General features: G+C 38.9%; 1 protein-coding gene across 4 annotated transcripts in view; it reads left to right on the forward strand.

Annotated features, from left to right (window-relative positions):
* Nucleotides 1-12,342, forward strand: part of LOC147023049 (serine/threonine-protein kinase MRCK alpha-like) — a 328,524-nt gene that overhangs the window by 253,245 nt on the left and 62,937 nt on the right. For 2 of the 4 annotated variants that reach the window (XM_085888048.1, XM_085888052.1), the window contains 5 exons: nt 2,495-2,600; nt 4,887-5,035; nt 6,408-6,502; nt 8,984-9,060; nt 9,276-9,320. In XM_085888048.1, coding sequence (XP_085744174.1) covers nt 2,495-2,600; nt 4,887-5,035; nt 6,408-6,502; nt 8,984-9,060; nt 9,276-9,320 — 472 coding nt within the window. The remainder of the gene's footprint in view (nt 1-2,494; nt 2,601-4,886; nt 5,036-6,407; nt 6,503-8,983; nt 9,061-9,275; nt 9,321-12,342) is intronic. The other 2 variants (XM_085888050.1, XM_085888051.1) reach the window with 1 other exon arrangement.

Consider the following 12,342-nt stretch of genomic DNA (forward strand, 5'->3'; position numbering starts at 1 on the left):
GAGTTTTGATTCGAAGGGTGTTGTTGGCACAGTACAAGCATGTGAACTAATCTTGCGATCAGCAAGTCAACTTGAATTTTAAGGCTTAATACTGCGGAAATTTTCTCTCCACTATCTTTCACCACTTCGATTATTGATTTGTACGTTTTATCCAGAGTGCAGAAATGCCTTTGCTTGCTAAGCTGTGTTTCTTCTGCCTTGATGTCGCGCCATCTTGTAGTACGAGCTCCACTACCTAAGTTGAGGTTTTTAGCAGCGTCTCACGAAGCGAACGCTGCTCTAAGAGAGCTCGGCGTTGTTGTTTTTGTTGTTGTTCTTCTTCTTCTTCTTCTTGTGAAGACAAAACCTTTCGGACTCTGCTCTTTTATACACAGGATCCGGATCTCCTTAAATACTAAGCACCTGTACACATCCTCGCATTGAGGGTTCCTTTTGAGAGTGTCTATCATGAACTTTTAAATACATTCGGACATTTGCTTTTAACTTTCGAAAAGTTCACGTTACTATTTAAAGATTATTCCATTTAATGTATGGTAATTTCGTAAATACACTATTTTCTTGTCATGAACGAAGATCGTCCATGATGGACGTGACGTGACTGCACGTGACGAAATATCGGAAGTTGTTGTTGTTTTTTTATTATTATTTTTTATTATTCTTCTTCCTCTTCTTGTTCTTCTTCTTCTGGTGAATACAAAACCTTTAAGACGCTGCTCTTAGCCACATTTGTCCTTGTTTTTTGTTTGTTTGTTTTACTTGTAATGATTTTACATCTGCAGTTATGTGTACTGCATATTTCATTTTGAGCATTATTCTCCAGTACTGTGCTTGTAAAGCTGTGGTTAAATTGATGTTCCTCTCAGCTTTAGGTTTGAATACTTTGGGTGTTGCTGATGCTGACTGTTTACATGTGCACCGACTCTCTCTACCTCCCAGGACACATGCCTGTCACCAGGTTCAGTGTAGCCTGTGATCATGAGTGAGACCTTCCCTACATGCTCAGGCTTCACGGCATTCCGGAAATTTCTTATTCAAACTCCAGACTCTAATTTTTGTCTTCTTTGGGGGGGAGCAGTTCAAAGTGTTTTTATTATCGGGAGCTACATTCTGTTTTCTTCATCCCATGCCATAAGTACTGGGGTTTTGTGTATGCTGCAAATCTGCATCCCACGCAATGGAACATTTGCTTTTATCCCTTTCCGTAACTTGATTTTAATATTTTTATTATTATTAGTATTATTGGTTCACGAGCGCCAGCCAGAGTGACCACTATATTCATTATGTGTGTGTGTCTGTCTGTCTGTCCCGAGCATAGCTCCGTGGGCTTTGATCCGATCCTGATAAAATTTGGGTGGGAGGTTTATATCATGATCAAGTTGTGTTTTCCTGAGAATGGGCATGCTGCACTCATTATGGGCGGAGCCGTGCCCAAAAAACGTGTTTTTAGGGGGTAGCCGATTTCAAGTTACATCTTCTCCGAGGGGGTTTGTCGAATCTGGTAGGGGTTTCGGTATTTGGTTAGCCCAATGGCACCTGCATAGCCCCACGGAGCTCAATTTTTCATTTTCGTCCCAAGGTCAAAGTCACAAGGTCACGAACTTAGAAAATGTCAAAAAAATCAATAAATTGGGCATTGAACTCTTCGGGTTTTCAACTGTTTCGAATAAAAGTTGGTATGCAAGTAGTGCTCTTCGAGTACTACAACTTTCATCATTTACGTTTTTCCCGATTCCCGCCATTTTGCCCATGGCGTCCCCTCGAAGGTCAAAAAATAAAAAAAGGAGAACTGTGTACATTGTTCGTGAACCTTTTCATTGTTCCTGTTCGTGTCTCCAGACTTGTTATTATTATTATTATTATTATTATTAGTATTATTATATTATTTTTGCAGGAAAGCATTCACATGTTAATACTGTACTGCATCTCCCTTATCTTTGATGCTTGATGACCATCTTTTTATTGGGGAGGGGAAGTGTGATGATGGACTCTCATGTCAAACTTTTGATACCTTGAACAATCCATGCATCAACTTTGTTCAGCTTAACAGGACTCTACACTATTTGAATTTGCCAAAAAACACAAAACAAAAACCTTGCACTTAAGAGTAATTCATCGTCATGAGTCATTCATTGTCTTAGAAATGTCTGTTATAGCCCACTGCATGTGACTCGACGGTCGGAGACGGGCTTTAGATTCCTCGTGTATCGTAATGAATTGATGAACTTGAAAATTGTACTTAGCTGAAAATCTACTCGTTGAATCAAGTATATTTGAGGTAATGTTTAATGACAATATCGGTTCTGTTCGAGCGTTGGTCTGACAATACCCATTCCAGTGATCCCTTTGTTTGCTGTCTTTGATATGTGTAATCGTAAGACTTGGCATGAGCTTTTGCTATTATTGTGGTTGAAATGCAAGGATGTTCATGTTATGATCTTGCACCTTATTCGGCAATGCAAAATAATCTCTCTTCCTAACCGTGTATTGTGAGCAGGGTGAGCGATGAGAAAGATGCGCGTAGCTACCTGCAGACATTGGCTAACAAACTTAATGAGGACTTGGATAACCTTCGCAGTTCAAGTCTTGGCTCAAAGCCAGTGGTATGTATCAACAAGTACTCACTGCACCGTGGTTCCCTCGCTTGGCATGTTCCCAGTGATATCTTTCATCGAGATGGCTACATCTCCCTTATTTTCATTGACTCTGTCATTGTTATAAAAGTCTCGCTTTTTAATTTTGTGTCTTATCACAAAAATGCCGGTGCCTTGCTGTTCTCCCTCACACATAAACAGGCATTTCCTCCCTCTCAGAAATGGCATAATTGCAGGTTTTGGTTTGTCGGGAAAAGTAAGAGTTGATGTATTGGTTTCGTGTTCGACACACCGTGACAATGTACTTACATTAAATCACTAAAGGGAGGATGGACAGAAGCTGGAAACCAGTCTACAGATGGGAGAAAAGAGGGGTGAAGGATTGTGTAGTATAGCTGTAAGTGTTTCGTTTTATTATTTATTTATTTTTGTCGGCAAATGAGTGTGTTGCATGGTGAGCATGTTCAACTCAAATGGGATGAAGTATTACAGGTAAGTAATAGAACAAGACTAGAACAGCCATATAAAATTAAATCTGCTGATGATCTACTGGTGGTGGGAAACGAGCAAGCCTGCAGTCTCGTCATTGTTTTTGGACCTTCCGATGATCCTCATAGTTTTTGACGTAACTGCTTTAATAAGCGCCAATTGTGGGAGGCTGGGGCTTTATCCAAAAGTGGGAATCATGCCCCTCACTGATGTCTTTTATGTTGTAAGCGTAGAGAGCACCATGTGATGACATGAAGGATGCTGAGATGGTCTTGAGGCTTGTTTTGAAATTCCAGGGTTGTTTTTTTGTTTTTTAATCCCATCCCTACTTTGTAATGCTCTTCGCATCTCAATTTTCCTTCCATATTCTTCCAATAATTCATCAACTTGTTTTTTCTTCAGTGAAGGATCATTTTAAGCACCGACCATCAATCTGAAAGTACTGTGTAATCAATAAACAAGATCTCAATCAACCAAGAGTTGATAAAACAAGAATGCAAGACATCAATAAACCAACAATTGATAAAACCTGAAGTATGCATAGGCCTATAGCATAGGTCTATGCTATGAAATGTAATTTTTTTTTTTAACCAAGTCTCCATGTATTTTATATGTGAGCTTTTGTATGATTACCTGTTCGAATATTTGACATTTCACCCTTCATTGTTCAGGGTGAGCTTTATTTCTCACAATTTTTGAAATGAAGACCAGTCAGTGGAACATATATGTTAGTTCATTGAAATGCAACACTTTACAGCATTCCACTTCATTACCTCCACCACCGAAGGTGAAGGAGGTTATGTTTTCACCCCTTTTTGTCTGTCTGTTTGTCCGTGTACAGGGTATCTCAAAAAGTTGTGGCCGGATCCGGATGAAATTTTGTGGACAGGTTCAGTGTGTGACACGGACGAACTGATTAGATTTTGGTGAAGATCCGGATCCGACTACTACAATTTTTAAGTGATTCTTCATCATTGAGAGATGGGGCCAAAAACGATATATACTACAATATCTCAAAAGTTGTAGACGGATTCTGACAAAACTTGGTGGACATGTTGGGTGTGTAACAAGGAAGAATTGATTCAATTTTTGTGAAAATCCGGATCTGGATACGAGAGTTATTTAATTTTTAGTGTGATTCTTCACCATTGGGAGAAAGGGCCAAAAACGATATAGTACTGTAAAGCATGATATTTCAAAAATGTATTGGGCCCGATATGTTCTCGTGGATCAGGGATTACGTGGCGGAGGTATGCGCTCTACCGAGTGCCCTTCTAGTTTTTTGTTTTGATATTGCTGCAATTGGCCAAAGCATGCATCTGTATGATTTCACTTTTAATGTCTGCATATGGACTATGCTGCAGCCAACAACAAATGTGTTTTGTTCACTGTTGGAGTTTTTCAATACAGGATATATTTTTCTCGATTATGGAACTCTTTCACGAGTATTGCTTTTGGTGATAGACTTATTGTGGATTACATACTTGATGTGGATTGTTACCACCCTTGATGCATATAAAACCTTTACTTATTCAGATACTCAGACATTTTGCATGCCTAATTTAGAAACACGTAGTCTTACTAGTCTTGTGGTTAGATGATGTGCTACCAAACTGGATAAATATTTTCATTTGAGAAAAAAAATGCTTTCCTTTTCAGACTCATGGCTCTGGTATGTTGTTTCCACCGTTTTCCTGGAGCCCATACTTTTGATGGGAATGTGGTTTGAGAGTTGGACTGAATAGAAATTGCAAAGGGAAGCAACTGAGTTGCTCTGTTGATTTAATGGCAAATTACTCTCCACAGGACACGTTATGGAAGACTCGTCGCAGCCAAAAGGTGGAGATGTCAGCCCGCTTGGAGCTGCAGTCTGCTCTGGATGCGGAAATCAGGGTCAAGCAGAGTATCCAGGAAGAGCTCACACGTACTAAGGCTGTCAACATCACAGCTGAGGGGTGAACCACATGTTAATAGCTTCTACATTGCGCTCTTCTCTGTTGTTCTTTATTGTGTGTCTTTGTGGGTTTTTTTGCTTATGCAGTAGTTATATTCTGTCATTTCATTACCCGTAACCTCTGACATTCCAACGTTTTCTGCTTGCTATCACTTGGTAAGAGTTCTCACAATTGAGATTTCATTGCAAACAATTAGGTTTGTCTCTTGGTGTTATTCATAGAATTCACAAGTATAACTAACTGATTTATATCAACATAGACAGTCATTATGCAAGCTGCTGTCAATGACTGATGTGATTGCTCTGACTCCAAGTAAGGTTATAGTGCAATTAATATTATCACCAGTGTGATGTTTAGCAGACTTGCTCATGAACATCGGACAACCTGATGTAAATTAGCCTTCAACTGTCGAATCCTTTGGGGACAGCCTAGTGGTTGCACCGGATACAAGTAAAACCTTCCACAAAGCTTGGCATAAAGGCCTTCTTGCCAATTTACCTACGTTTGGCATTAACCCCCATCCTCAATCACATTTGCTGGAAAGGCTTCCAGGAAGCTTGACTCGTGAGCTCCTTACTCTTGACAAAGCTCAGGTTAGGCCTGTGATAGATTACTGCCCTCACCTTTGGAATAGTGCTCTTAGCCTTCTCATTCTTGACTGCATTGAGGCCAAAGTCATCAGATTGATTGGCAACAGCTCACTTACCAATGGCTTTCTCTCTGGCTCACTGTCGAGTGGTTTAATCACTGTCTTGCTTTTCACCACTAACATGGTTGCTGTTCAAAATAATTGGCTGATATCCCTTCTCCAATGATTCACCCTCGACACATCTCCCATACTGTCACCCTGCATATATGTATCATGCAGCAACACGCATCCTCTTTCATTCCCCAATACAGTTCGAGTTTTGCAAAGATTTACCCTCCTTGTGTCTTCCTTTGATTACAACCCCTCACTCTTTAAGACTCAGATTAAGATTTCTCTTATCCAAAATCTTACTTCCTCACTTGGAAAAACAAAACAAAACTTATTCTGTTGCAGGGATCCACTTACAGGGCTATGGGCTTGTCCCGTCACCTGCACTGAATTTAGCCATACAAAAGTCCCTTTAAAGTGGCTTTACAGGGAAAATTGGCAAAATATATGAGGAAAACATCACGTAGACTTCCGAATCATCACGTAGACATATATATCTCACCATTTTGGGCTATTCCAGCTATGAAAATGTTTGCCCCTTTTAATTGTTGAAATGAACCGCTTATCATGGGAAAGTTTTTGTGTACTCTGGTACTCTTAAGTTTTCAGCGTGGGTGATGGATGCAGATTTATATTTTGTTTGTTTTTGAAATATAGCACTCTTTTGTCTTTTAGGAAACTGCACGAATCGGAAAAATCCAACAAAGATTTACGTCGTGAAATTGAAAAGCTGAAAAAAGAAAATGAAGATTTAAAATGTCCCGAGAGAGGTAATAAAATACCTTGGATTTGTGTTTAAAGGTGCTGGCTTTACAGTGCTGGGTCATCATTATTGTCATCGTTTTCGTTATGATTTTTCTGGTTAAATTTTTTTTTCTTCTTGGTGTTCCATTGTGGAAAGATTAACAAGGAAAGGTTATTGCAGATATTAAGTCGAGAGATAAATGGGCACACAGGAAGATAGTAAATGTGGAATGGGGGTAATTTGGTACTTGAACCCGAGTTCCTTTTCTTAAGAAAGTGCATTTTGTGTGCTGCATATTCAAATTCATTGAAATGTTTTTTTGTTTTTTTTCCATGCTGGGAAGCAGGGTTAGCCTGTATAGCGTTTTCCAAACCGCTGGCTGAAGAGCCTTGGAACCTCAGTTCTCATTCCATCAACGATACGTGTATATTGTCTGTTGTCTGCAAATGCTCTTGTAATTAATATGAGCATACAAGACCCATTGCTTCGCTGCTGGGGTTCATCAAAAGACAGAATGTTACATTTCACAAAGATATTGCATGTCTGTCTATGAGTCTCAATGAGGATGTAAAATTAAGTGAAACACATGAAAAAAGGGTCTTTTATATCATGTTGTTGTCGTTGCTGCTGTCATCGTGGCTGTGGTTGTTTGCTGTTTTGTGCTCCTTCAGTGTATATTTTTTTCCTGCCGTGGGAGGGATTACCCATGCGGTATATAATTTTGTGTTGCTCCTTCCTTGTCCGTCACGCTTTATTCTTAAGGGTTCCTGCTGTCATTGGAACCACTACATTACGTGTCAAGACCTGTGAAAAGGCATTTTTTTATGATTAAGCAGACATGACGTTTTACAATGTTTTTGTTCCAAATAAAATGATTACACTGGACAACAAAAAAACCCCAACTTTCCATCTGCTACTGAGGTAAATGTAGATGTCCTTTATTAATTTGAGCATGCCAATTCCAAATCTGAAGTCATAATTGACTCAGCACGTCAGGAATGTTAGTTGCAGAAAAATGTCATTTTTCAGGCATTGTTTGGTAAAAAATCAAGCACATTGCACAATTTCACAAAATAAACACATTGTATAATGTGCAGTAACTGTTAACCATTAACTGAAGGACATATACATTAACTATTTATAAATGCTGTAAGCACTTGCTCTTTTGCTTGTGACTAGCAGTGGTTTGTCTCTGAAGAAACCAGCAGTAGTCTCCCTTCATGTTGAGTTTGAAACGCCCCTCATAGCGCATCTCCATTGTGCTGATATCTTGGCCGACCCTCTCACCATGCTGATCGTTCACAGCACCAATGTTGGCTGGGAAACGTCCAAGTGCTTTTGTTTGTGACTGGCAGTGGTTTGTCTCTGAAGAAACCAGCAGTAGTCTCCCTTCAGGTTGAGTTTGAAACGCCCCTCATAGCGCATCTCCATTGTGCTGATATCTTGGTCGACCCTCTCACCATGCTGATCGTTCACAGCACCAATGTTGGCTGGGAAACATCCACGTGTGAATGAAGAAAATGCAACATCAGCGACATACGGCCACACATTTCTTCAAAGACCTTTTATCATATCTTGAAGCAACTCGGCAAAGTGGGCTGCTCTGTGGTTCCCCAGGAAATTGAGGATTACCAGTTCGAAAGCCTCCCGTGCAGCCAGCCCCGGTGAGACGGCGAATGACATCAACGTTCATTTCCAATTCCTCCAGTGTGTCAGTTCGAATGTACAAACAGTGCAACATATGTGTGGTGCCCATGTCTTGCCTTGGTCACCCTCCTTGCAACCCATGTCATGCTTGTATGCAACCTTGAGACGATTGGTTATGTTTTTTCCACTGGTTATGAGATGTATACTTGCCACATGCCATCGCAAAAGCAGTCCGCATTGTTCAGACACGTTCGTCTATTAATATCAATCTGAGATATAATAGTATTAAAATATTATGTTGTTATAATATTGAAGTATACACAGTATTAAAAAGAACACTCAAAATATATAACATTGGATTTCAAATTATTTCTGGAATAAAAACTCCTTAAGTGTTGGGTTAATTCCGATTTCAGATTCAAAATCAGCTCACTCGGATGAGTCTCGAAGACACTTTTTTTTTTACCTCGGTAGCAAATTTGTTGTTGTCCATTCGTGTTATTAGCTTCCCAACGGTTCCATATTATTCCTCAACAATGACAAGAACTCTTTGGAATAAAGCAGCACACACACCACACACACACACACACACACACACACACACACACACACACACACACACACACACACACACACACACACACACACACACACACACACACACTGCACTGCTGTCTTGTGTTTGTCCTGCATCGTGTTTTTACATACAAGCTCCACTATGAGCTTCAAATCAATGTAAATATTAATTTATTTTTCATTGTGCTTCTCATCCTAATGTATGATGGGAAAAGCAGTTTTGTTTTAATATTTTTTTTCATCTTGCCATTTTTCATAATTTCTCTCCTTGCCTGCTTTGCAGAATTGAGACAGCAGGAATCCAGGAATTCTTTTTTTACGATAATCAAGACCCCACCTTCACCAATAGACAGAGTTGATGTGAGTTTTCTCAACAGAAGCTACTTCACGTCCAATTCTGTTAAATTTCCTTATTTTCCATCTCTGCTGATGTTTGCAGCTTACGATTATTGTTGAAAACTATAACTGCAGCAGGATCTCAAGCAGCAAATGGTGACTTGGATCTAAAATTAGGCATGCACGATGCTCTGTAGGTTTATGACACTTTCTTTTTTCTCAACATGCAATCTTTTCAGTTCAAGCTGACTTCCTCTTCAACATTTTTCACAAAAGAAAAAAAAGTAAGAGGTGATTTGTATTACTTTCTCATTGGATCTCTTCCAGCCCATTTACTTAGCCCTTCCACTACCTTTTAGAAAAAGCATTTGCTTGGTTCAAAATCTTTGGCCAGTAGAAACCTCTCATTATCCATTTTTATCATAAATTAGTTCTTTGGAAATTTACCTCTCACGTCTCACTCATTTTTTACACTCACCCATCTCATGTCTGCATTGGAACAGTAAAGGATGTTGTAGTTTGTTATAAACAGGAGAAAAGGCGGTGCATGTTTGTTTAGTAGAATTAACATTTTAGCATTAACTGGTCTTTCCTTACGTTTAAGCAACAAGTGAAGCACCCATCTGTAATCCCTCAAAATTGGCATATTTTATCGTATGACTTGTTAAACTTGCTCCCACTGTGATAAGCCCTTTACCATACATATTTACATTGAAATATTTGGGGTTTGCACCCACACTCTGAACCCCCTGATAATAATATTCTTTTTTTTTTAACCACATAAAACTCCTGTGCACGCCCATTCCAGAGTACATCCACCAGTTTTCAACTCATTCCGTCCAGCACTTCAGGCGTATATAGAAGTCAGACATTTTTCAAATTATATTACAACAATGCTATTTATCCTCTTTTTTTTTAGAATTAAAGAACTGTGCAGCCCCCTCCCCCGCACCCCAATTTTAAATATACAAGTTGATTGGATTTTTCTTTTTTTCCACTTTCAACTTCTTGATTGTTGTTTACATTTTGAAACCTCACTTGCATATAATGATTTGTTTATAGCCTGTAAATGCACTATATTATGAAATCTATCTAAATATTACTGAAAGTATTGGGATGGCAGTCCCAAACTGCAAGTTAACCCTCCCTAACTTTGTGTGTATTGTATTTACTTTATAAACATGCTAGTTGTTCTGGAACCCATGATATAAACATCTGACTAGCCTTCAGTAAGGAATTAGTGCTTTATGGCAAAGATTTGTGCCATTTACATCAATGTTTATGCCATTGCCATTTACAACATTTGGCCTTCCCAATGGAACTGATGCTAATTTTCCGATGAAGTGGAAGAACATAGGTTCTGCAAATGTTAAAAATAGGACAAGCAGGCCAAATTATTGATGAATTTGGAGCAATAAAATTGGTCATTAAATTTTGAAGACTATATTTAATTTTGAAGGAATAAAACAAAAAAATTGAAATTAAGAACAAGAATTTTGAAGGCACAATATTTTGCTTAATATATATCAAAATTTGGAACATTGTTCGTGACAAAATCTGATTGTGCATTTTGCCAAAGGCAGACCAGTACTTTAGCTGTGGTAGTTTTAGTTTTTGAGACCACTTTCCCCAATGGTTTACTTTCACTACTGGATCACCATGCCACCATACTGACCTCTCCCCAAGTTCAATACCAATGAACCAAATTTTCTACAGCACCAGTTTTCTCATCAATAGCCAAACGGAGACCCAACACCATCAAATATGGATTAAACTTTTGTCAAAATTGGAGGCCTCCTCAAATGTAAACAATTGAATTTTTAAAAAAATCTCATATAAATGAAGAGGGAAAAGAGTTATTGTGACACTTGTGATACGTATCATCACACTTTTTTTCTTTTTTAAAACATCTATTTCAGGGTTTAGAATTTAGCCCTGAGCACTCGCAGTGCCCACGCCACCGCGAGTGCTCGCCGCGCCCACGACGCCGCGAGCACTCGCCCCCACCCTTTTGACAAAATGTGTTTTTGTAGGTTTGTAGTTTTTACCAATTTCTAAGATGCTAAATAAAATGGTGTCTCTACTCCCTCCTTTAAATTCTAGGTTTTCCTGCTTTGGAAGCCTTGATTGTGGATTGTAGCATTATTATTATTATTTTTATTACCTCCGCCACTGAAGGTGGACGGAGGTTATGTTTACACGTCTGTCTGTTTGTCTATGCACAGAATATTTCAAAAAAGTTATGGGTGGATTTGGAGGAAATTTGGTAGGCAGTGTGTGACAAGGACAAATTGATTCGATTTTGGTGAATATCCAGATCCAGATATGAGAATTTTTTTTTAGTGATTCTTCAACATTGAGTGACGGGGCTAAAAACTATATGCAACACAATATCTCAAAAAATTATGGACGGATTTGGACGAAACATGGTGGACAGGATGGGTGTGTGACAAGGATGAAGTTATTCGATTTTTGTGAAGATCCGAATCTGGATTTTAAAAAAGGTTTTTAACTGATTCTTCACCATTGAGAAAGGAGGCTAAAAACAATATATCGCATGATATTTCAAAATGTTTTGGATGTATTATGACAAAACTTGGTGGATGAGTTGGGTAGGTGACAAGAATAAGACAATTAGATTTTCGTTAAGGTGCGGATGTAGATCCAGCCCATTAGTGCAGGGATACAAAATGTAAACTGTTCAGCCTGGCAAAATATCTGCGCTCCACTGAGAGCCGTTCTAATGAGCCCATCCCCCACATCGTGGAAGAGGGGCCTTTTTTTGGTCTTTTTTTTCAGCAACCACTTGTCCGATTGACACAAAATATTCAAGGTAGGAGCAACCCCTTCCCATGGAGAATATTTTAATAAGTGTGACGTCATATGTCATGTGGTATGGCAGCCATCTTGGATTAAACACAAAAAATAAAACATTGTATCTCTGAAATGCTGATCAGAAAATTTTTTGAAACTTGACACATCTCATTGTACTCCCAATGGGGAATAAAGGATTGTAAGGATGATGTCATCGGTGAAGTGGTAGACCAGCCATAAATGTTTTAGTCAAAATCCTTTTTTACCATTGAGATTCAGTGTGTATGTCCAGGCCGGAACATTTTTACCAAATGAGCTTTTGTCGTCAAATCTTCAACAAACCTTTATGATGCGATTGTGGGGAACACAAATGAATAAAATGTACAATTTTTTTTTAACTGTCGTTTTCGTAAAGCTGAGCTGGAGTACAAAGCTGACGTGGATTGGCTTTGCATTTTGGGATGCTTTGTCGTTATTAATGTTATTATTAAA

Source organism: Eptatretus burgeri, chromosome 7 (genome assembly GCF_056783735.1).
Source record: "Eptatretus burgeri isolate ZD-2024b chromosome 7, Ebu_testis_v1, whole genome shotgun sequence".
NCBI classification, from domain to species: Eukaryota; Metazoa; Chordata; class Myxini; order Myxiniformes; family Myxinidae; genus Eptatretus; species Eptatretus burgeri.